At 47.2% G+C, this 24,388-nt stretch overlaps 1 protein-coding gene across 7 annotated transcripts; it reads left to right on the forward strand.

Annotated features, from left to right (window-relative positions):
• The first annotated feature begins 261 nt into the window (after positions 1-261).
• Positions 262-21,846, forward strand: Hdac6 (histone deacetylase 6). Of its 7 annotated transcripts, none has more exons than XM_058578688.1 (29): positions 262-280; positions 1,009-1,131; positions 1,225-1,353; positions 1,483-1,571; positions 4,121-4,205; positions 4,295-4,335; positions 5,038-5,134; positions 5,277-5,374; positions 6,301-6,405; positions 6,526-6,594; positions 12,395-12,521; positions 12,625-12,690; positions 12,785-12,844; positions 12,919-13,008; positions 13,464-13,570; positions 13,658-13,725; positions 13,976-14,141; positions 14,232-14,360; positions 14,553-14,721; positions 15,004-15,137; positions 15,734-15,802; positions 15,907-16,099; positions 17,562-17,711; positions 19,659-19,833; positions 19,971-20,386; positions 20,538-20,657; positions 20,792-20,938; positions 21,035-21,163; positions 21,415-21,846. In XM_058578688.1, exons 2-29 carry the CDS (start codon positions 1,039-1,041, stop codon positions 21,481-21,483), a joined length of 3,390 nt encoding a protein of 1,129 aa, XP_058434671.1. In that variant the 5' UTR covers positions 262-280; positions 1,009-1,038; the 3' UTR covers positions 21,484-21,846. The 7 variants fall into 7 exon arrangements, with proteins under 7 accessions (XP_058434671.1, XP_058434672.1, XP_046298448.1 ...); XM_058578689.1 differs by lacking the exon at positions 262-280 and adding an exon at positions 470-496 and having other exon boundaries at positions 1,057-1,131; XM_046442492.1 differs by lacking the exon at positions 262-280 and adding an exon at positions 478-496.
• Positions 21,847-24,388: the final 2,542 nt, after the last annotated feature.

The following is a 24,388-nucleotide window of genomic DNA, read 5'->3' on the forward strand; positions in this document are numbered from 1 at the left end:
GTTTCGAACCCCTGACACGTGCTGCACACAGGCGCCATGCGACTCCTGTGGTTCCATAAGGCGCGATACTTTTTTTTTTTTTTTTTGGTTGTCTTTTTTGAGCTCGCGAGAGGTGCGGCCGGCTCGAGAGACACTATCCCTGCTCTGGGCGGGATTTGGGAAGGCAGGCGACAGACCTAACCCAACGGATAAAAGAAGATCCGGCGCCCGCGGCCCCACAGGTCGCCGGGAATTTGGCGGTGTGGGCCGAGGGCGGAGTTTGAGAAAGAGGCTGCGTTCAGTGAGTGAAGCGCAAAGGATTGGCCGGCATAGATGGCTGAGGCGGGAAGAGGGCGGAGGCTGGCGGGAGGCATCTCGGGACTGGCTGATAGCGTTTGATGAAACGTTAGGGATCCGGTGTGGGCAGGGGGTGGAGTTGGGTGAAAGGAAAGGGACAGTCCTCAGAGGAGCGGGGCTTGTTGAAACGCTATAGGGGCGGGATCTGATGGAGAGGAAGGTACCCCGATAAGGGGAGGAGTTAAATGAATCGTTAAGGGTGGAGTCGAGGCCAGGCCTGGGTCTGACTGTGTGAAAGGGTGGGCGATTTCCCGGGAGATAGGCTGGAAAGGGCTGGTTTGTGAAGAAGGGATGCGGTTTTAGAGACTGGGTGAGTCTTAGAGGAATGAAAGGGCCTGGGAATGAGGCTTGGTAGAGTGGAAGGGTCGGTGATTGGCTGGAAAAGTGCAGGCCCCAGAACGGACTAAGCCTGGGGGTTAATTGCTCAGTGAAAAGGTAAGACCAAAGAAAGAATCATGTGAAAGAGGTGCAGTCCAGTGGAACGGGCGGGACCAGATGGAATGGACACCTCAGTGGACAGAAAGGGCCTTCAGAAAGGCCGGTTTAGAAGGCACTGGGGAATGGGATAGCGTAAGGGATGGAGTCTAGTATAGGGGGCGGGGCCCGGAAAGGAGCTGGATTGCGGGGTCCTTAGGGACTCCAACCCCCTCAAAGCCGTCTCTGGCCCTCAAGAACTGTGTCAGAGGACAAAGCTCCCCAACAATGACCTCCACCGGGCAGGATTCCAATACAACCAGGCAGAGAAGGAGCAGGCACAGCCCACAGTCGCCCCTTCAGGACTCCAGCGTCACCTTGGTGAGGCCCCGGACCTGCCCTGATGAGGGGGAGGGAGAGTAAGCCAGCCAAAGCCCCAGAATCTGAACTCTGACCGTTCTCTCTTATTGGCAGAAGCGGAGTGTTAAGAAGGGTGCCATATCTTGCTCAAGCCCAAATCTAGCGGAGGTAAAGAAGAGAGGCAAAATGAAGAAGCTCAGCCAAGCAACCGAAGAAGACCTAGTCGTGGGGCTTCAAGGACTGGTGAGAGGGGCCTGGCTCTGATTTGGCCTTGTGTGACAATCAAAACCCTGAGATTCTCCACCTTGGACTGTACGGGATGTTCCCTCTGATTCAGGCCTTGAATGGATCTGTCTCTCTTTTTTCCTGCAGGATTTAAACCTGCAGTCCAAGGCACAGGTTGGCACTGGTTTGGTGTTTGATGAGCAGCTCAATGAATTCCACTGCCTCTGGGATGACAGGTGAGGCTGGGTCCTCCAGACTGTCCCCAAACTACACAATCACACACACTTTGGACCCCCGCCCCCTTAGCAAGAATGAATCCTTGTTTACACCAGCCTGGAGACTGGAAGCAGATAATTTAAGAGGGTGGGGCTTATTCTTGAAAGGATTCTTCTCATTTAACCAACATACATTTATTGAGTGTCTACAGTGTTGCAAGAGTTGGTGATATAAATGTGCCAAAGAAGATAGATACTGTTCCTTGTCAGGGAGCTGATGAGTGAATAGGAGGGCAGATCAGTTAAAACAGCTGGTGAAAGTAGGCGGTGTTAATGATGTAATAAGCCTAGGAGATTCAGGAGTATTTAATAGAGGACATTGGACTAGCATCCAAGGGTTCCCAAAAGGCTTCCCCAAGGAAGGGATATTCATGCTGAAATAGGATTATACCTCTCATCCACTCTACAAAGTAATTTCTGTATTCAAAATATACTCAAAATCTGTGACTTGTCTACACTAGATCCCTGCTTCCAGCCTCCACATAGCAACCTAAAAATATGTATGAGGTGATTCCCTTTCTTAAAATACTTCAAGGGCTATGTGCATGCTGTGGCACTCGCCTGTAATCCTAATGGCTCAGGAGGTTGAGGCAGGAGGATCCAGAGTTCAAAGCCAGCCTCAGCAACTTGGCAAGGTCCTGAGAACTTAGTGAGACCCTATCTCAAAATAAAATACCAAAAAGGACTGGGGATAAGGCTCAGTGGTTAAGCACCCCTGTATTCAATCCCTGTTACCAAAACAAAACAAAAACTTCAAGGGCAGAACATTATTCTCAAGGTAAAGTCTGAATTCCTCATCCTGGCCTCTTAAGGTTCCGCGTGATCTAGCTTCACATTACCTTTGTGACCTCATTGGCCAATCCTCCCCCTCATTCGCTTTGCTTCACTTCACTTCACTTCACATCAGTTCACATACACCAGTCCCCTTGCTGTTTTTCTAACAGGCCAGGCACCCTCTTGCCTTGGGTCTTTACCCTTGGCCAATTCCTTTTCCAACTTTTACATTTCAATGAGAATCTCAGAGAGGGCTTTACCTGGTCACTACCCCCTCCCACACCTGATCTTAGATATTTTCCTAGCCCCTGCCAATTGTTAATTATTATACTCCTGTGTTACCAGTTGAATAGCTGCCTCCCCTGTCCTGACCTTAGACTAACTCTTGACAACAAAAGACCTCAACTGTGGAATACATATTTACCATCTGTTGAGGAGTTAGAAGTACTGCAGTAAAGAAAACAAAGACCCCCTGCCTTTTGGGGAGGGGAAAGACAAACAAGATGCGAATGGTATAGTGTATTGGAGAGAACTGTACTGTGGAAAAGCACTAAGGCTGGATGAAGAAGAGGGCAAGGAAGGGAGGGACAGACAGCTGGAACAGTCTGGCCAAAGTCTGAAAGTAGGATCTGGGGTGGCTAGAGCAGGGGAGCAAAGGATATTACTAGAAATGAGGTGGGCTAGGGGGTAAACAGGGAATGTGTCTTGTATCTTGGCAGTAGAAAGTACAGTGGAGGGGATGCTTCCATTTTAAATAGGATAGTCAAGGAATGCCTCACTGAGATTTCACTGGGGACCAGAAGGGAATGAGGGAATGAGCCCTGGAAGCCATCTGGGAGAACAGTGTTCTAGGCAGGAGGACAGCTAGATCAAGTCCCAGAGGCTGGCTGAAGGGTACATAGTTCATTTGAGAACCAAGGAGACCAGTGCAAGTGAAGCAAAATGAGGCAGGGGTTGGTGGGTGGGAGATGAACTCAAAGGTGATGATGGGCTGCTTGTTTAGGGCCTTTTGGGCATGGATGGGGAAGATTGGGGCTTTTACTGGGAATAGGATGGGAGCCATGAAAGGACTTTGAGTAGTTGGTAGACATAATCTGATTAGAATTTATGTATTTATTTATTGTGGTATTGAGGATTGAACCCAGGAGTATTCTACTGCTGAGCTATACCCCTGGCCATTTTTTAGTTTTTGAGACAGGATCTCTCTAAGTTGCTGAGGCTGGCCTCAAACTTGCAATCCTCCTGCCTCAGCCTCTTGACTCACTGTAAATACAGGCACACTGTACCTAACTCTGATTAGGATTTTGTTTTGTTTTGTGTTTGGTTCTGGGAATTGAACCTAGGAGTACTTAACTACTGAGCCACATCTCTAGCCCTTTTTTATATTTGACTAAGAGACAGGGTCTTGCTGAGTTGCTTATGGCTTTACTAAGTTGCTAAGGCTGGTTTTGAACTCTCCATCCTCCTGCCTCAGTCTCCTAAACTGCTAGGATTACAAGGACTGTTTGGGTAGTGAAGACCAAAGCAGGGAGGCCAGCGAGGTGATAATGTGAGAGCCCAGGCTGGAGATTATGGTGGTAGAGAGCATCTGACTCTGGAGAGTGACAGGAGACAGGGCAGATGCCACTGTGGTAACAGCTATGGAAAGGTAAATGCAAAGATGTGGCAAAAGCCGACATGGTGCTCCTCGGTGTTCCCATTTCTGTGTGTGTGTATAACCGCATCTCTGTCCCCAGTTTCCCAGAAGGCCCTGAGCGGCTCCACGCCATTAAGGAACAGCTGATCCAGGAGGGCCTTCTGGATCGCTGTGTGTCCTTTCAGGTAAGTCCCCCAATTGGATGGAGGGCAGGGAGCTGACAGGACCTGGGCACAGCCTATGCCTTAGCTCTTTATTCCTCATGTCTCCTCAGGCCCGGTTTGCAGAAAAGGAGGAACTGATGCTGGTTCACAGGTGAAAGCTTGGGATCCTGGTAGGGCTGGGGAGGAGGCTGCCCTGGACCATCCAGGGCAAGCTGAATGCCTTGAGAAAGAATATCATGGACTCTGTGGCCAGCCATGGACAAGTCCCTGAGCCTTCTGAATCAGTATCATCACCTGTAATGGGCTAGTAAACATAAGTTCCTCAGAAGGGCTTGATGTATGTTAGGTGCTTAGAATGGAGCCTAACACACTATCAGCCCATGATGAGCTATTGCTGTTATTATTATCTGGTTATGTCAACAAATGATGAATATGTGGGCAAAGTGAGCAGAGGGTTCCCCCAGAAGGCTACAGGAACCCAAAATAAGAGGCCTGGTGTGGTATGGCTCAAAGAAAGCTAGCTTGGCAGAGTGGGTATTTGAGTTGAGCTCTGAGAGGAGAAAAGGAGTGAGTCTGATGAAGAAGAGGGCAAGGAAGGGAGGAACAAACAGCTGGAACAGTCTGGCCAAAGTCTGAAAGTAGGATCTGGGGTGGCTAGAGCAGGGGAGCAAAGGATATTACTAGAAATGAGGTGGGCTAGGGGGTAAACAGGGAATGTGTCTTGTATCCTGGCTGTTCCCCCAGATTTTACAGTTGGGGGAGGTCTGATTTGACCAGAAGTTTGGTAATATGGAGGATTCTCAGCTGAACAGAGGATAGAGCCCTGAATCTCATCTCCTATCTGTGTTCTCAGCCTAGAATACATTGATCTGATGGAGACGACCCAGTACATGAATGAGGGAGAACTCCGTGTACTAGCAGATACCTATGACTCAGTTTATCTGCATCCGGTATGGATGAGAATTGTGGGGTCAGGAATCCCAATAATCCCGGGATACCCTGGCCCCATGCGCACTGCACCCTGGTGAAAGCAGCTAAATGGATAGGGCTGCTCTCTCTCTTACTCCCTCTTTGTCTACCCACTATCTACAGAATTCATATACCTGTGCCTGCCTGGCCTCAGGCTCTGTCCTCAGGCTGGTGGATGCCGTGCTGGGGGCTGAAATTCGGAATGGTATGGCTGTTATCAGGTAGGACCTTCCAGCATTTGATATCTTACATATTTGAAAAGTCCTTCCCCCAAATGAAGAATGTTTTGGCCTGTGTACTATCTTTGTGTGATCCAAAGTCAACAGGTGCCAAAGTGGGTACAATAAGAAGTCTTTTTCCCACCTTTGTCACCCAGACAAACTACTTGCTGTACTTAGAGGCAGTCTTTATAACTGATGACTCCTGTGTCCTCCCACAGATGATATTATTTAAGGGATAAGCATCAAATTCCATTGATTCTAAGATGCACATTTTTTTTTCATATCTGGAACATCTTGAACTCCATTCATCTAACAGTGACATATCAGAACTTAATCAGGAACATTTTTTATTCTATTGTTGGCATGGAAAATCATGGAACATTTTGTCATCTCAGAATTGATAAGATGCAGTAGATGGAGCCTTTGTCCTCCCTCACCTTTTTTTTTTACCACCAGCAGTGACATGCTCCCATTGGACTGTGCATTTTTTACTTACATGTCCTGGAAACCTTTCTCTATCATATGTAGCGTAGACCTCAGTAGATACCGTGGTACAAATGCACTATAAGTACTCCTCTATTGATGAGCATTTTGGATCTCCCCAAACATTTGCTTCTTCGTGCATATACCACAGCAAATATGGGATACAATTGTAAACTTACTATTTCTTATGTAGGTTGTGGGCTAGGTCCTTGGAGCAGAATGACTGGTTATGAGAATGTATGCATAGATAACTTTAATGAACATTTTAAAATCTCCATTGGAGAAATAGTAGCAGATTGGGGCACAGGTATGGGTTTGAGGAACCCAGTTACTCAGTTCCTGGAAGATTTGCAGCATGAACACTGGAGAAGTTGGTGGTCCAGGGGAGAGTCCATCTCTACAGAGGAGGACCTCCAATCTGTGACCTTCCCTGTCCTGCTCAGGCCTCCTGGACACCATGCCCAGCACAGTCTTATGGATGGATACTGCATGTTCAACCATGTGGCTGTGGCTGCCCGCTATGCTCAAAAGAAGCACCACATTCAGAGGTCAGTGGCAGAGGGCAGGTGTTATGGGAGTAGCATGGGGTGGGGTATCCTGGTCTGGGCTCTTCCTCCAGATTCCCCTTGATCCCTTTGTACAGAGTCTCCCTTCTTTTACACTCACAGGGTCCTTATCGTGGATTGGGATGTACACCATGGTCAAGGAACACAGTTCACCTTTGACCAGGACCCCAGGTACACCACAAGTTCCATTGTGTTAGATTCACAGCCACCCCAACTCAAGCCCTTCCAGGCCCATCGTGAGGGGTTTGGAGGGAAGGGAAACATTCACATTCTTTGGGTCCACCTGGAACCACAATCTGTGCTGCCCCCTGGGTGTCTGCTGTCTCCTAGCTTCACTCTGAGGCAGAAACTGTTGAATTCCCATTTAACAGTTTGGTGAGATTGAGCCTTGTGGGTTAAGAAGTCACACGGTAATGAAGTGGAAGAGATAGAATTTGACTCACAAATATTTGGAGATTTTGTTCATCAATTTACCCTTGAGCTAGAGTGAACTTCAAATTACTATTTAAATATTTTCTGATTATAACAATACTACAAAGTATTTGCTAAAAAATACTAAAACAGGGGCTGTGGTGTAGCTGGAGCTAGGGGTATATTTCAGTATTGGAGTGCTTATCTAGCATGCACAAAGCCCTGGGTTCCATCCCTAGCATCACACACACAAACACACACACAAAAAAAAAAAATTTAAATGGAGGCCAGGCACGTGGTGCATGCTTGTAATCCCAGCATCTCAGCAGGCTGAGACAGGAGGATCGTGAGTTCAAAGCCAGCCTCAGCAATGGTGAAGCACTAAGCAACTCAGTGAGACCCTGTCTCTAAATAAAATACAAAATAAGCTGGGGATGTGGCTCAATGGCCAAGTGCCCCTGAGTTCAATCCCTGGTACACACACCCCCCACAAAAAAAATTAAATGGAATAGGAGATATAGTTCAGTGGGAGAGTATTTTCTTAGCATGGTTGCATGTTTATGGGGTTTGATCCTCAATATCAAAAAAATGTCTAAAGCAGAGTTTCCTAACATTCCCATCACCTCCAAAATAACTTTTGACAGCCAGGCACACCTATATCCCAGCTACTCAAGAAACTGCGGCAGAAGGATCCCAAATTTGAGGTCAGCCTAAGCAACTTATTGAGACTCTGTCTCAAAATGAAAAAAATAAAAAGGTTCAGGGGTAGATACTTAGCATGTATAAGACCCTGGATTAGGTCCCCTATACCACCAAAATTAAAAAAATATATTTTTCACAGTTTAGGTAATATCCTAACTTTTCCCTATAGATTTATGAATATTCATAATTCTCATTATTATTAACAGCACACTGCATAATGGGATAATTGCATGTTCTTGGCAAATTGCTGTTTTCATGTAATAGCATATCAGGGATATCCCCCCCATGTTAGTGCAACTAAAAGAATCTCATTCTTTTTTTTCAATATTTTTAGTTGTAGATGGACACAATACCTTTATTTTATTTATTTTTTTATGTGGTGCTGAGGATTGAAGCCAGTGCCTAACATGTGCTAGGCCAGTGCTCTACCACTGAGCCACAACCCCAGCACAAAGCATCTCATTCTTTGTAAGGGTTGCGGAGTATTCCATTGTATGGCTGTACCTCTGGTCATTTAATTCTGGGTATTTAAAATACTTCCCAGTTTTTGTAATAGGCAATTCTACTGTGAATTCTTATAAATATATGATTTCATACTTCTCTTGAGTATATTTGTAGGATGACTATCTAATAGTGGTTTTCTGGGTCAGACAGGTCAATATTGTAAAAGGTCTGGTGTACATTGCCAAACCCCCCACCCCTCCCACAGAAGGGTACCCAGCTTACCCTTCCTACAGAAAGTGATTGATGAACAAGTCCTTACTAAGTAATAGCCTTCTATCTAGCCAACTGCTTAGAATCCACTTTGCCCCCCATACATCCGGAGTTCCTGTGGCCTTTTGTCTGATCTAGGATGTTTGTTCTATAGACATTGCTTTATTGTTTTCCCAGCATTCACTGTTGCTGACAGGTGTCTTTTTCATTCTTATCTGAGTAATCTAATTTGCTCTCTATAAGCTTTTACATTTTTCTCTTTATCCCCTGTGTTCTGAAGTTTCACCCTGGCTCCTTCATTCTAATTAGCAGTGAGTTGACATTATATATCTAAAGACTCATGTCTTTCTTCAATCCTTGGAAGTTTTCTTCAATTAGATCTTTGATAATTTCTTCTACTGCATTTTCTCTATTCTCCCTTTTTAGGACTTCTACTGTTTAGATGTTAGATGTTTCTGGGTTGATCTTTTTTGTCATACTTTTTTTAATATATATATTTTTAAAGTTGATAGACCTTTATTTTATTTATTCATATGCAGTGCTGAGAATCGAATCCATTGCCTCCCACATTTTAGGCAAGTACCCACCCCGTCTTATTTTTTTTAACTTAAGTTTTCTGTCTCTTTTTCAGTTTGCAGTCTTAGGCGATTTCCTCAAATTTATCTGCAAGTCCTTTTGTTGAATTATGTATTAGACATTCTTTTAGTCTCCCCAAGTACTTTCTTCCTCTCCATTTCTATGCCTTCTCATTCCTGATCTTGTTTAAATTTTCTTCTGTTCTGAATTTTATTCTTCATTAAATTTTAAATTTTCTTCTGTTCTGAATTTTATTCTTCATTCTGAGGTTATTTTTTTCTTGGCCCTTCTCTTTCACACTGGTGATTTTCCTCAAATATGATCCTTATTTGGCTATCTATACCAGAAATTAAAGGACTGTTGTATAGGCCATCATGGGATTACTCTGCTGTGGTGTGTGTAAATCTATTTTCCTAAAAAGCATTTTCCCTAGAATGGGGACAGATAATGTCTGTTGACAGGTCTCAACTTTAGGGACTATGGAAAAGGACCCACACATTAGATAGGATCTTGCCAAATGCGAGAAATAAGAGAGCCTCTTCCATATGGATTCTCTTTTCCTTCAGCCTTGCCAAAGATAAGTCTATTTTACTTATCTTTTCTAATCTACCTTTTGTCTTTTTTATCATCTCACTGTTTTATTGTATTTTAAATTCTTCATTAATTTTTTTGTTTTTATCCTTACTAACAACTTCCTCCTGTGTTCTTTATTTTGTTCACACTGTCTTCTTGAATCGACTGCTTCAACATTTATCAACACATTGGTCAATCTTGTTTCATTCATGTCTGTACCACTGCCTTCCTCATATTTATTTTGGAGCTAAAACCAGATATCATATAATTTCTTCTGCAAAAATTCCAGAATACATCTTTAAAACATAAGGGTGCTTTTTTTTAAGGGTGCTTTTTAAAGCATTACTGACTAGGGCATGTATCTCCATGATAGACCGCTTGCTTAGCATGCACAAGGCTTGGGTTCCATCCCCAGTACTGACAAAAGAAAAGAAAAAGCATTATTTCACTATCTTGCCTGCAAAATTAATAAGAATTCTTGAATATCATTAAACATTTTTTATGTCTTAAATGCATCCGAGAGGCTAGAGCATTAGTTCATTGGTACAGTGTGTGCCTAGCATGTGCATAGCCCTGGTTTCAATTCCCCAGCATCAAAAAAATAAAAAGTGTATCACAGGGGCTGTGGCTGTGGCTCAGCAGTAGAGCACTCGCCTAGCCCACTCGAGGCACTGGGTTCAATCCTTGGCACCACATAAAATAAATAAAATACAGGTATTGTGTCCAACTACAACTAAAAAAATGTTTTTAAAAAAGTGCATCACAGGGCTGGGGATGTGGCTCAAGCGGTAGCGTGCTCGCCCGGCATGCGTGCGGCCCGGGTTCGATCCTCAGCACCACATACCAACAAAGATGTTGTGTCCGCCTAGAATTGAAAAATAAATATTAAAAAAAAATTCTCTCTCTCTGTCTCTCTCTCTCTCTCTCTCTTTAAAAAAAAAAAAAAAGTGCATCACAGGCTTTAAGTGTGTTATTTTTGTTTTTGTTTTTTTTTTTAGAGAGAGAATTTTTAATATTTATTTTTTAGTTTTCGGCAGACACAACATCTTTGTTTTTATGTGGTGCTGAGGATCGAACCTGGGCCGCACGCATGCCAGGCAAGTGCGCTACCGCTTGAGCCACATCCCCATCCTAAGTGTGTTATTTTAGGATACATTGTTGATTATATGCATAAATGTGAACACTTCAGTACATTCTTTCTTATAAGAATGTGTAAATGAATAAAAAAGCTATCCATGCCCTTTGATCTCCTAAATCCTCATCTTTCAGTCTTAACTAGAGCAGCAGGGAAACAAATTGTACAGTCCTTAAAATACTATAATGGAGACAAGGCAAACAGGTAAACTTTAAACCAAGCAGTTATAAGAAACAAGTTTGGCAAATTTGTCATTCAGTGACTTGGCTATTCAGAATTGATTTTCTGTGCATTGGCCTGAGTTTGCACCTTTTTTTTTTTTTTTTTTTTTTTTTTTTTTTGCAGAAGGGATAGTTTAGGTCAACTTAGGTCTCCCCAAAGCTCCTACTCAGTATGGGAGAGGGCCCTCTGGGACCCCCTGAGTCTCAAAATCTACTTTCCAGAGATTTGTTAGAGTCTCATATTTTATGGCATCCTTTTTCCTATTCTGTCTTTCTAGGTTGGCACTTATTTTAAAATTATTTTACTAGACTTGGGGTATAAGTCAGTAGTAAAGCATATACTTAGCATGTACAAGGCCCTGGGTTCAATCCCCTAAATAAATAAATAAATAAACAAACATTCCTTTACCATCTTTTGACTAGTATGTCAGGAAGTCAAAGAGGAAAACCTGTGCTATTAGTCTCCCATTCCACTTGAAGCTGGTTGAATGTATTTTAAAATCCCCTTCTGGGCTGGAGGTGTAGCTCAGTGGTAAAGCACCCCTGAGTAAATACCCAATACTACCACCAAAATATTTTTTTTAGTTATAGATGAACACAGTACTTTTACTTTATTTTTTATGTGTTGCTGAGAATTGAACCCAGTCCTCTCACATGCTAGGCAAGTGCTCTACCACTGAGCTACAACCCCACCCCTGTGTCATAATTTCTGTCAGAACCTATCTATTTTTTTGTTTCAGTACCTCTCATTCCTATGTATGCTCACTTTCTTACTTAAGAAGTAGTAGAGGGCTGGGGATGTGGCTCAAGCGGTAGCGCGCTCGCCTGGCATGCATGCGGCCCGGGTTCGATCCTCAGCACCACATACAAACAAAGATGTTTGTCCGTCGAAAACTAAAACAATAAATATTAAAAAGTTTTTAAAAAAAGAAGTAGTAGAGTTAACCTGTAAGGCACTGAGGAGAAGGGATTGCCTTTTGGCATTCCTAGTCAGCACCCCAACTCCAGCTTCACACATAGAACCATGTCATACCCTTCTCACTCCTGGGCCTCCCACTTTATTCACAGGAATCACTGGACTTCCCAGCCTAGCCTGAGGGTGTTTTCAGCCTCAGCTGGCTCCCTCCAGCTAAGAGCCCATGGCCCCAGTGGGCCTCCACTGTCATAGGGTTTGCCCTGTTGTTCCTACCTTGGTCATGGGGACATGATCTAGAGTCTTCCACAGGGTCAGGAGCCGGCTCTTAGGATCTTAGACCTGAGTCTAAAATTGGGTGGGCATCAAGGGGCCAGTGATACTCACTGATAGAGAGGTTCTACTAGGAGACAAATGAATGAGTAAGCAAGATAATGGGAGAATAAATGAAAGAATTAATAAATGGGAAGTTCAATAAACTGGGACTGAGTGGAAGGATAAATTAATGGAAGATTGGATATAAGAATTGAGAAATTATTGAAGCAGAGAATGAATGAGTGGTTGAGCAGGAAAACAAATGGATAAGTAAAGTGTGATAACTGTGGTTTGGAAGTGTCTGGGAATTGACCTTCTCTAGCTCCCTTACATTTTTGTGGTACTGGGGATGGAACCCAGAGCCTCAAGCAGGTTGGGCAATCCCTCACCTCTTTTTCCCTCTGCCTTTAGTGTCCTCTACTTCTCCATCCACCGCTATGAGCAGGGTCGGTTCTGGCCCCACCTTAAGGCCTCTAACTGGTCCACCACAGGTTTTGGCCAAGGCCAAGGATACACCATCAATGTGCCTTGGAACCAGGTCAGTGTCTACCCACCCTGTGCCCCAAAGTGAGGCCAAGTCCTGTTCTTCCACCATCTTGGGGCAGGTGACTGACTGACCCCCATCATGCCTCTGTCGGCAGGTGGGGATGCGGGATGCTGACTACATTGCTGCTTTCCTGCACATTCTGCTGCCAGTTGCCTTTGAGGTTCGAGGAGTCTGGGAAATGTTGGGGTGAGCGACAACATTGAAGGAATGGCCTATGAAGGCAGATAGCCTCATGTAGTCTTTTGCCCCCTCAGTTCCAGCCTCAGCTAGTCCTGGTGGCTGCTGGATTTGATGCCCTCCAAGGGGACCCCAAGGTAAGGCAGTCTCCCTAGGGCAATAGGTGGTCAAAGGAGCTACACAGCCAGACTGACCCTCTGCATCCCCCCAGGGTGAGATGGCTGCTACTCCAGCAGGGTTTGCCCAGTTAACCCACCTACTCATGGGTTTGGCCGGAGGAAAGCTGATCCTGTCTCTGGAGGTAAGTAACTCACCTTTGTCTCAACCTGTGGATTCTGGAGGGTTTAAGAATAAAGTTTTCAGTCTAGGAGTATAAATCAGTGATAAAGCACTTGCCTAGCATGTTCAAGGCCCTGGGTTCCATCCCCAACACCACCAAAAAATAAAATAAAAGACAATAAAAGAACAGAGTTTTTAAGTCCATCAGCAGTTCCTGGCCTAGCATTTCCACTAACTAACTGGGCAACCTTGCAGGGAGCACTTCATTTCTTTGTGTCTCTGTTTCCTATAGGTCAGATAGACAAAAACATAATGGCAGTCACTTCATGTCATTGTCCAGTGAATTGAATGCGGTCACCCTGTTATTACCTTGTTTGACATGCAGTGTGCACCCTAGTATTGTTATTATTACCATTATTCTTCCCTGAATGTGATATCTGGTCCTTTCTTCATGCTCCCTCACATCCCCCTCCTCAGGGTGGCTACAACCTCCGCTCCCTGGCTGAGGGAGTTAGTGCATCGCTCCATACCCTTCTGGGAGACCCTTGTCCCATGCTGGAATCTCCTGGTGCCCCCTGCCCAAGGTGAGCCCAGGTGAAGGAGAGGGGAAGGGGGCCCATCCCTGTCCACCTGTGGCTATTTCATCCTATTTGCCTGTCCCCTGCCCTCAGTGCCCAGACTTCACTCTCCTGCACTCTGGAAGCCCTTGAGCCCTTCTGGGAGGTCCTTGTAAGATCAGGTAGGAAGCTGGATGTGGGCCTGCTGGGAGTTGGGCATGGGATGAGAAGTCGGGGGTTGGGGAGATTCTATTGCAGACTCACCCACTCTGACTTTCCTGGGAAACCTTGGTGGGGGAGAGTCAGGGCCTCTCTCTCACCAGGCCCAGGTTTAAGGCTTCCACCCCTTTTTATGTTTGGGCCACTTATGTTCCAGAGTATTAAGGGGAATCCAGATTGGGAGAATAGGGTGAACATGACCTTTCTTTGTAGCTGAGACAGTGGAGGAGGACAACTTGGAGGAGGAAAATACAGAGGAGAATGAGGATGAGGGACCCTGGGAGCCTGTGCTGCCTATTCTGACATGGCCAGTGCTGCAGGATCGTACCGGGCTGGTCTATGACCAAAGAATGATGAGTCACTGTAACCTATGGGACAAGTATGCAGTCAGAGGGCTGGGATAAATGGGTAGGGGGTCACTGCCTCCCAGGCACTAAGCCCCTATCATTGGTTTTCCCCCTACCACTAGCCACCACCCTGAGACACCCCAGCGCATCTTGAGAATCATGTGCCACCTAGAGGAGCTGGGCCTTGCTAGTCGCTGCCTCATTTTACCAGTGCGGCCTGCCACTGACACTGAGCTGCTTACCTGCCACAGGTCTGGCCCGTGTGGTGTGAGTGGGCTATAGGGTTCTGGATGGGCTCTGGGGAACAGAGCCTAGAGCTCCCCTCCATGGTGTATGGAGCTGCTGTGGACCCAGAGAGTCCCAAGTGTCATTTCCAGGGTGAGGCCGAGGAAGGGGACAAAGCCACTTAACTGTCTCCTGGGGACTCCTTTCTGTGCCTCCAGTTCTGAGTACGTGGAGTGTCTCCGGGCCACGGAGAAGATGAAAACCCGGGACCTTCACCGTGAGGGTGCCAACTTTGACTCCATCTACATCTGCCCCAGCACCTTTGCCTGTGCACAGCTTGCCACGGGTGCTGCCTGTCGCCTGGTGGAGGCTGTGCTCTCAGGAGAGGTGTGTCCACTTCAGGATGGGTACTGGGCTGGAGAGAGGAAGTCCTAGGAGAATGGAAAGGGTCACCTGCACTTAAGGAGGTCCTGAGGGAGTTGAGCAAGGCCCTTGGAAATGGGTAATGGGGAGCCTCCCTGCTCACTGGGAGGGGAATCCCAGGAATGGGATCCCTTGCAGCTGGTGAATTGGTGGAAGGGACAAGAGAGAAAGAAGAGTAGAAGAAAGGGGAGAACAAATGTGAGTGAGGGCCAGGGATCCATCTTAACTCGTCACTCCTGCTCCCAGGTTTTGAATGGCATTGCTGTGGTGCGTCCCCCAGGACACCATGCTGAGCAGGATGCTGCCTGTGGTTTCTGCTTTTTCAATTCTGTGGCAGTTGCTGCTCGTCATGCTCAGGCCATCAGTGGACGTGCCCTGCGGTAAGGGCTCCCTAAAGACCTCCAAATCTTGATCCTTGCAAATCCTAGACCCCTCTCACAGCCCAGTGCTTACTCAGCAGGTCCACAGCACAGGCCCCACAACTTTCCCAGAAACAAGCAAGGGTCTACTTGCCCATTACTTCCCCAGAAAAGGACCAAGAGGTGACCTCTCAGTATCTGCCCTGTTAGGACCCCCAGATCATGGCACCCATGGCTTATAAACCAGAATCCAGGGTCCTGCCCCAGTTTTTCTGACCCCTAACAGTTAATCCAACAGAACCCACACCCAGGCCCCCAGTGCTTACTCCAAAAGACCCAGGATCATACACATAAGACTTAGCCACCCAGGCCTGAACTCAGTTCCTAGCATTTTCCCCAAAAGAGCTCAGGACCCAGCCCCAAGCACTTTCTCAGGCCCACAGAAAACCCTTTATTGAACCCAGAGTCGGGCTTTCATCCTGATGCCCAGCACTTTCCCAAGAGATCCAGGGTCCTGCCACCCAGCAATAAGTTTCTCTGCAGCTCCCAGGGACCTAGCTGTACCTTCTCCCAGGGATCAAGTTTCCTAAGTTACTGAGGAGCTATTCCCTCCCTAGGATTCTGATTGTGGACTGGGACATCCATCATGGTAATGGAACTCAGCACATATTTGAGGACGATCCCAGGTGAGGGCCTGGGGCTAGGGGCAAGGGTGTGGTCAGGAAGGGGACTAAGCCATGCTTGGGGCCCCTAACCAGCCATGGCCCCCTCCAAACCCCATCCCCGGCAGTGTGCTATACGTGTCCCTGCACCGCTATGACCACGGCGCCTTCTTCCCCATGGGGGATGAGGGCGCCAGCAGCCAGATAGGCCGGGCTGCAGGCGAGGGCTTCACTGTCAATGTGGCCTGGAATGGGCCCCGCATGGGTGACGCTGACTACCTGGCTGCCTGGCATCGGCTGGTGCTTCCCATTGCCTATGAGGTAAGGCTTAAGATATGTGTGACAAACCTGTGAGGGTGGCAGCAGGTGCCTGCCTCCTCACTTTGTGTGTCTGACTGCCTGGTGACTGATCATGAGATAACCTATGGGTGCCTATACTGATGGTTGTTAGGGCAGGGGTGGCTGGGATGGCCTTGGGTATTTGACTGTTCACTTGACTGCCCTTTCTTTGTGACATTATGTTTGTGAGCAACTGTCTTGGCTTTGCATGGGATGGCCTTTTGTGGTGGCTCTGTGTGTGAGAATCTTTTGGATGTGCAGTGGTAGTCTGTGTGGCCTGACTAGATCTGTGTCCTATTTTTCTGCCATTGTGAGTGCCATCCTCTGGGTGTGAGGATGGCTGTGACTAATGCTCTGTGGAACTGTGTATGCAGCGGAGGGCTGGGGGATGGGTATATATATATGACTCTGTACAGGTGGTTACTTGTCATCCCCTTTTCTCTGTGTGATAGATGTGATACTGTATGTCACTGGATGCTACTATGTCTTTGACAGACTTGTGAGACCTCTGGATGTGGGAGGTCGTATGGGACCACTATCTCTGTGTCTGTCTGCCCTGGCTATTTGTGTATATGTTTCCCTGGTTGGGGGGTGCTGTGGGTGTGGCTGCCTTCCACGTGTGTGAGCTGGGTGTGTGTGTGTGACTGACTGAGGGCAGGCATGTGCACACTACTCTCCAAGCCTGGTTCTGCACCTTTAGATCTACATGTGTGTCTGACTGTGCATGGGTGGCAGGAACCATCCTGTGAATGTATGTGACTGTGTATGCAAGTGACCGCCTCCTGTGGGTGCAACTGCATGTGTGTGAACATTGTGACTAGGTGATGATGGCATGGGAGCATGGGTATGATTGTGACTGCAAAGGTAGCTGTGAATAACTTCCTTCTGAGAAATTGAGTATGTGTATGCGACTAGTGCAGATGTACAGTTTTGTCCATGTGGGACTTGTGATTGTATGTGGTGCTTGCACTGTCACATATTCTGTGACAGAAGTGTGTTTGCCTCTCTTGGCACTCTGTGTATAATGACCTGTGTCATGTGCATGTGTGTCCCATGTTTGACCTTGGGGTGCATGTGTGTGAGGACATGTCTCTATTTGTCCATTTCTCGTGACACCATCTCTTAACATCTGAATCTCCATGTCTGTGTAACTCGTATCTGTCTCATGACTCTTTCATGTCCCCTTCTATTCATTCTTAATATCCCTGAATTTCTCTGGTGTCTGTGTCTCTTTTTCCTAGTTCTGAGTTTCTGTTTCTCATATTTTCCCCTCTGATGCTCTTTCTTTTCAGGTCTCTAAATCCAGGCTTCCTGGTCTCCAGGTCCAGAGCCTCCACTCCTCTGACTTGCATCTCCCTGTCTTCACTTGTCTTTGTCTCCATCAGTTACTGCCTATCAAAGCCCTTCCCCTCATGCCCATGTTTCTCTTTTCTTCTTGCCTCAGTTTAACCCAGAATTGGTGCTGGTCTCAGCTGGCTTTGATGCTGCACGAGGGGACCCACTTGGGGGCTGCCAGGTGTCACCTGAAGGTTATGCCCACCTCACCCATCTGCTGATGGGCCTTGCCAGTGGCCACATTGTCCTTATCCTAGAGGTAACTCTTTTTCAATCTTTCTTCCCATGGTGGGGGCAGTTTGGAAGAGTCAACTGCATTACTCGGGGCAGTTTCGTAAAATCTTTGAGTGTCTCCACCTGGGATTGTTGGCACACAATAGACATTAATAATTACAATGACAACAGCATTAACAGCTTTTTAAAAATATTTTATTAGTTATTGTGGACTTTATTGATTTATTTTTATGTGGTGCTGAGAATTGAACCCAGTGTCTCACACATGCTAGGCAAGCACTCTACCACTGATCTACAACCCCAGTCCACATTAACAGCTTTAATTGAGCACTCACTATATGCAAAGCTCTCTTCTCAGCACTTCATATTTATTATTAATTTTCTTTGCTTGACAAAGCAGCCTTATGAGGTATGGTCTGTTTACCTCATTATTTTCCTCTCTCAAGATCAAGAGAACTGATCTGGGTATAGTTGTGCATGGGTGTAATCCCAGTAACCCAGGAGGCTAAGGCAGGAGGATTGCAAGTTCAAGGCCAGCCTTGGCAACTTAGCAAGAGCCTGTCTCAAAATATTTTTTAACTGGGGTATAGATGTATCTCAGTACTTGCCTAGCATATGTGAGGCCCCAGATTTATTCCCCAGTATCACAAATAAAAGATCAGGGGAACTGAGGCACAGAGGAAGTAGTCACACTTAATAATGGCACAAATGGGGCTTGAACCCAAGCAGCCTGGCTCCAGGGTCTGTTTTTTATCATTATCTGAACAGTTTCTAACTAGTTCCTGGGGCAAAGTAAATTGACCTTTTGTAAATGATTCAGTGCCTCTGCCTTCATACCTCAGTTTCATTATCTGTAAGATGGGGATGGCTAATTGTGGATGGAAGAGTGTCTGGCATATGGTAAGAACTGAATAATTGCTGTATGTTTTTAACTGTTAGGCATTATTCAGACATTAATCCTCTCAGCAAACTTTTTTTTTTTTTTTTTTTTTTTTTTGGTACCAGGGATTGAACTCAGGGGTACTGGACCACTGATTCACATCTCCAGCCCTACTTTGTATTTTAATTAGAGACCACTGAGCTACAACCCCAGTCCCATGTCAGCAAACTTTTATGCTATTATTTTCACTATTTTACAGATGGGGAAGCAAGCCACTGGGAAATTAGCTGGCTTGTAAAAAGTCCCACTTACAATATGTCCAGGACTGCTTATGGCAGGGCAGGGTAGTGGTTGAGAACATGGACTATTTTGTCAGGTGTCTCAAGTTCAAACCCCAGCACTACCTCTTTAGCTGTTGTGACCTCAGACAAGTCATCTAACCACTCTGAGCTTCCTTATCTGTAAAAAGAGTAGAGGCTAGAGTTCCTGTACAGTGTAGAAAAATTCAAGATAGGGGATCTTGTAGAGAGTAAGACGAGTCATTTCTATAGTAGATCAGGACAGGTCCTTTTATATGGGTTCACAGCAGGCATCTTATAAAGGTCAGGTCAGAGGTTTATATGGTGTGAGGCCAGAGGTTCCTAGACAGTGTGAAGACAGATTTCTGTATGGCATGAAGGCAGGTCCCTATATGTTGAGCACCTGTGGTTGTGAGAATTAAGTATGTTAGTCTGCATGAAATATTTAAAATAGGGTATGGCACACAGCATACACCTAATAAATGTCAGCTATTACTGACATTTATTATTATTACTGATGCAATTATCAGTATCATTATTTCTATTATCACTATTATTATCTTGCACTTGACAGCATTTTGTTTTACCCTCCTGCAACAACCACCTCACTGAGTGCTGCCCATCTTACAAATGTGAATCACACTCACATTTATTCCTGGTACCAACCCTCCACTCCAGACTTTCAGGGCCCTGGAGTCGAGAGGAAGAGGAAGTGGGAAGGCAGGACATCTAATCATTCAAATCCCCTGAAGAACTCCCTCTGTATCATTCCTTCCCCTTTTCCTTAACAAAGGGTGGCTACAACCTGACATCCATCTCAGAGTCCATGGCTGCCTGTACCCACTCCCTCCTTGGAGACCCACCACCCCTGCTGACCCTGTCGCGGCCTCCACAATCAGGAGCTCTGGCCTCCATCTCCGAGACCATCCAAGTCCATCAGAAATACTGGCGCAGTTTGAGGGTCATGAGTGAGTGAAGCCGGGGAATTATAATGAGGGTACTCAGGGAAGAAGGGGGCAGGGGAATTATAATGAGGGTACTCAGGGAAATAGAGGCAGGAAAGGGGACAGAATCCATACTCAAGGATCTCATTCCATGGTTCCAGAGGTAGAAGACAAGGAGGGATCCTACAAGTCTAAGTCTTTTACCAAGAAGGTGCCCCAACCAGCCAATTCTGAATCTGCTAAGGGAATAACAGCCCCAGAATGGAAGGTTCTAGAAGAAAGCAAGGGGAAAGCTACCCCAGCATTGTCTGCAGAAGAGTCTACTCTGAGCCAGACTAAATCGGAGACATCTAAGGTGGTGCTCACTCAGGACCAGTCCTCAGAGTCAGCCACTAGGGAGGCCACAATGGACCAGGCCACCTCAGAAGAAACTGTGGGGGAAGCCCCAAAGGCAACTACGGGGGAAGACTTGCTGGACCAGACCACTGCTGAAGAGGCCATGGGAGGAACTAAGCCGATCCAAAGTCTTCTAACCTCACGCACAGAGAAAAAGACTCCAGCAGGCTCACCCGTGCAGGTACCCACAGCAGAGCTGTCCCTAAATTAGCTGGTGGAGAATGTGAATACCTTAGAACTAGGCAGTGAAGCTCAGGTAAGGTCACCAAACCCAGGGAGAAGGGGTAAGAATTAGGCCTCTCAAGTAAATTTATTTCCTTTTGTGTGTCCAGAAAACTCTAGAAGCTCAGACTGCAGAAGAGGAGAGCCTACTAGGAGAGGCGGCTGGAGGTCAGGATGTGGGTGACTCAAAGCTCACAATGGGATCTGGGGATCTTAGTGGCATGGACCAGGTAAGTTCAGGGAGAGGCTAGGATTGTGGCTTTTTTCTTGCCAATTCATGACTCCCAGACAGGAGCATGTGATGTAGAAACATAAAATTGGAGATGAGGTCCCCAACTTACTCAGTTTCACCCATTCACCCTAGGCCATATTTTATGCTATGACACCACTGTCCTGGTGTCCCCATTTGGTGGCAGTATGCCCCATTCCTGTAGCAGGCCTGGATGTAACCCAACCTTGTGAGGACTGTGGGACACTCGAGGAAAACTGGGTGTGTCTGTCTTGCTATCAGGTATGGACCAGAGGAAGGGAACTGGGTGCAGGTTGGCCTTGGAGCAAACTGCATGTGAGTGCTGAGCTCCACCTGACACTTACTTTCCAACCTTAGGTTTATTGCAGCCGTTACATCAATGCTCATATGGTCCGACACCATGAAGCCTCTGGACACCCACTGGTCCTCAGCTACACTGATTTGTCTACCTGGTGTTACCCCTGTCAGGCCTATGTCCACCACCAGGTAGGTCCTGGGCAGACCCTTTAACCCCTGACACATACTTGCCCCCCAGCCCATCCCTATCCCCTTCTGTGATTGGGTAAAGGGAGAATACAGATCCTTCCAAAGGCTGCATCCTGATTATTTAGTATGATGTGGGGACTATGAGATAGTCTAGGGGTGGGGGTGGTTGAGGGCTGGAGTAGGGCAACCTCTTGGCTAAAGTAGAGCTGTCCTCACTCCTCTCACCTACCCTGTTCTTGCCTCCTCCTCAGGCTCTCCTAGATGTGAAGAATATCATCCACCAATATAAGTTTGGGGAGAACATGCCCCACCCACACTAAATCCCAGAATGTGCTCCCTTTTCTCTCCCTTCTGAGGCCCAAGACAGACCAGCCTTAGTTCTTTGCAACCCTTACCCTGAATGAGGGTGGCCTCTTACTCTGCCATACCCTGAATATCCTTTGAAAGTTGCCCAAGGGTGCTTATTTAAATGTACTAAATACTTTTAAGAGGACTGTGATGATCAGTCATGGACCTGCCCCTGCCTGCTGCCTATTTGAGGGGCACCACTACTCTACCCCAGGAGAGAGGGGCAGCTCAGCAGCTCCACGAGAGAGCTGAAATCACAAGGATAACATTGGAGGGGGGGCAAGTGGCAGTTATGGCAGGATTGCATATTTAATAAAATGCAAGTTATTACAAAACATGGATAAAGCCTTTTAATTTTGAGTATGTTGAGAACCCCACATCCCTAGCCAGCAGGGTTGATGGTAATGAAGGAGTGGGTAATGAGGGAGTGGGTCGTCATCAAGTCAACCCCCTGGCCATTGATTGCCCCCAGGAAATCTAATTGAAGATGCACAACTTTAATCCCAGTGACTCAGGAGGCTGAGACAGGACGATGACAAGTTGAAGGCCAGCCTCAGCAATTTAGCAAACCCCTAAGCAACTTGTTTGTTTCAAAAAAGAAACAAAGAAAAGGCTAGGGATCTAGCTCAGTGGTAAAGAGCCCCTGGGTTCAATCCCCAATGCTCCCCCCAAAAAAATAAAATAGAGGAGACACTTGACTGGCTCCACTGGAGGTTAAATACATGAGAAAATGGGTGCCTGCCTTAGAAGTAGAGGCCTCACAGCCAGTCCCAGCCATGCCTTCAGTTGAGAAGATAACTCTCAGGATGTATCTTCACCAAGTCAAGGTTTCCCCATCTGTCTAACTGGCCTAATTGGTGGGTGTGGGGATGGGTTCGTGTTTAACTGGATGTGGTAGTCATGGGTAGCACCCTGGCAGAAAGTATGCCATTGATCCAAGGTTAGAATTGTTTTAGCCAAGGATTCTAGACATCTCTTCATGGTCATCTTCTGATCCCAAGATGACCACCAGAGGCCCACTTAGTCAAAAAGAAGAGGAAAGAGCAAGGACAAGGACAAGCAGCTTGGGCCGACACCCTTGTAAGAATATTAATGGATGCCATCCCCAAAACCAATCTCATTGGTCAGAACTGTGTCTTATGATTGCCATAGCTGCAAGGGAGTCTAGGAAATTTATAACTTGCACATCCATCTCAAATCGGGTTCTTTCTACCCAGACAGAATAACCCCTTCCCTACAAGTCTTTCCCTTGGGGGAAGGACCGAGCCCCCTCCAGAGCTATCAAAAAGCCACTTCACAGACTACCTGGCCCCAAAGAAATACAAAATCCCACCTTCAGGGTCAACCCCTGGCATCCCCCTGCACACACGGATTCACCCCAAACGGAGGCGAGGCCATGGAGAGGTGCGGCGGGACCCTTGGTGGTGGCGGTGGCGGCAGCTGGTGGGGGGGACCTGGAGAGGCCTGGCCTCCCGCATTGTACCCCTGGAGAACCGCCTTCACGCCCAGGTGTCAGGTGCCCGAGGTTTGACCCGGTCAGTGGCCGCAGCAGTGGGGGCGGTGCAGGGGTTGAGGGCGGGTGGGAGGGGGGTCGAGAGGGCGGCTGCGCATGCCCACTGCCCCCGCCCCTTCGCTGCTGGGGGTCGGGGAGCCTGGCCCCCAGACCATCCTGTCAGATCCGCCCGCAGCTTCCCTGCACATCGCTTCTCCAGGACACAGGTGAGTCGGCCGTCCGTGTCCCCCACCCACAGCCTCACTCTGACCTGGGCTGGAGTCTTCCAGCGCCAGGTTAAAGGGGACCCTTCCCGGTCCGCGGTTCTTTTTCCTGGGGAAGTGAGCCTCTTGCTCCCGGCGCTGGGTGCCGGTTCTGGCGCTGCAAAAGCAAGGAACTCTTCTCTGCATAGGACGAAAAGGAGCACCTGGGCGCCACCGTGCAAGCTGAGCCCAAAATAGAGATGCGGGGAGGAAAAAGTTTTAGGCTCTTCTGTCCCCGCTCAGGGCTTTGCACCTCGCCTCACTCAGAGGAAGGAAGTACTGAAAGTGCATGGTTGGGCGAGTTGTCCAGGTTAGTCCTGCAAGGGGGCCCTGGTACCCCAGCAGTCTCCCTCACCCAGTATGCACAGCCCCTCGGCTCACCCTCCTAGGGCAGCAAGGCAAGGCGAGGCCAGGCGGCGCGTCCCAGCAGCTCAAAGCAGGTGGCTCCAAGGGTCACAAGGACCCTTTGGGGACACTCCGATGGCATTCCCCACTGCAAGTGGCTCTGTTACTTAAGCCAAAGGCTGAAAACCCATTCTGTAGCACCTCTCTTGGGTCTGTGTGACCTGGGGTCAGTTCCTGTCCCTTCGCTTCTATGAGTTCGCTTTTCCTCATCGATTTGATGGGTAGGGTGACCCTAAGCTCGACCTCCCCCTAGTCGCGAAGACTAGATGAGTGTGGGCACTTCTGGGCTCACCCTGCCTCTACTGAGTGCCACACTTAGGGGTCAGTACCGAAGCCACCAGCGCTATCTCTAAGAGGGAGAAGCTCTTCTCACACTCCCCCCACCGCTGGCCGTGGCACCCCCTGATTTCCAGCTTCTCAGGCCCCAATCTTGGAGATGGAGACGTCCTTGCCTGATCCCCTGCCTTTATTTTATTTATTTATTTATTTTTTTTTTTTGGCGGTGCTGGGGATAGAACCCAGGGGACTTGTGCATTCAAGGCAAGCACTCTACCAACTGAGCTATATCCCCAGCCCTGATCCCCTGCCTTTAAATCTCTTAAGAAAGTCAGTTCCACCACATACCTATTTTATATATATATATATATAAAACACACACACTCACACAGGTCCAGACTGTTGACTGTTTTGAACTTCCAAGAATGTCATAGATGGAGG

Source organism: Marmota monax, unplaced genomic scaffold, assembly GCF_021218885.2.
Source record: "Marmota monax isolate L192 unplaced genomic scaffold, Marmota_monax_Labrador192_F-V1.1 WCK01_AAM20220418_F8-fsc00170, whole genome shotgun sequence".
In the NCBI taxonomy this organism is placed as follows: domain Eukaryota; kingdom Metazoa; phylum Chordata; class Mammalia; order Rodentia; family Sciuridae; genus Marmota; species Marmota monax.

What these genes read in the sequence shown, in the direction of transcription:
- Hdac6 (XM_046442492.1), top strand. An exon ending in CACTGTAACCTATGGGACAA is followed by an intron (nt 14,142 to 14,231) that starts GTATGCAGTCAG and finishes CCCTACCACTAG; the next exon opens with CCACCACCCTGAGACACCCC. An exon ending in ATCAGTGGACGTGCCCTGCG is followed by an intron (nt 15,138 to 15,733) that starts GTAAGGGCTCCC and finishes TTCCCTCCCTAG; the next exon opens with GATTCTGATTGTGGACTGGG.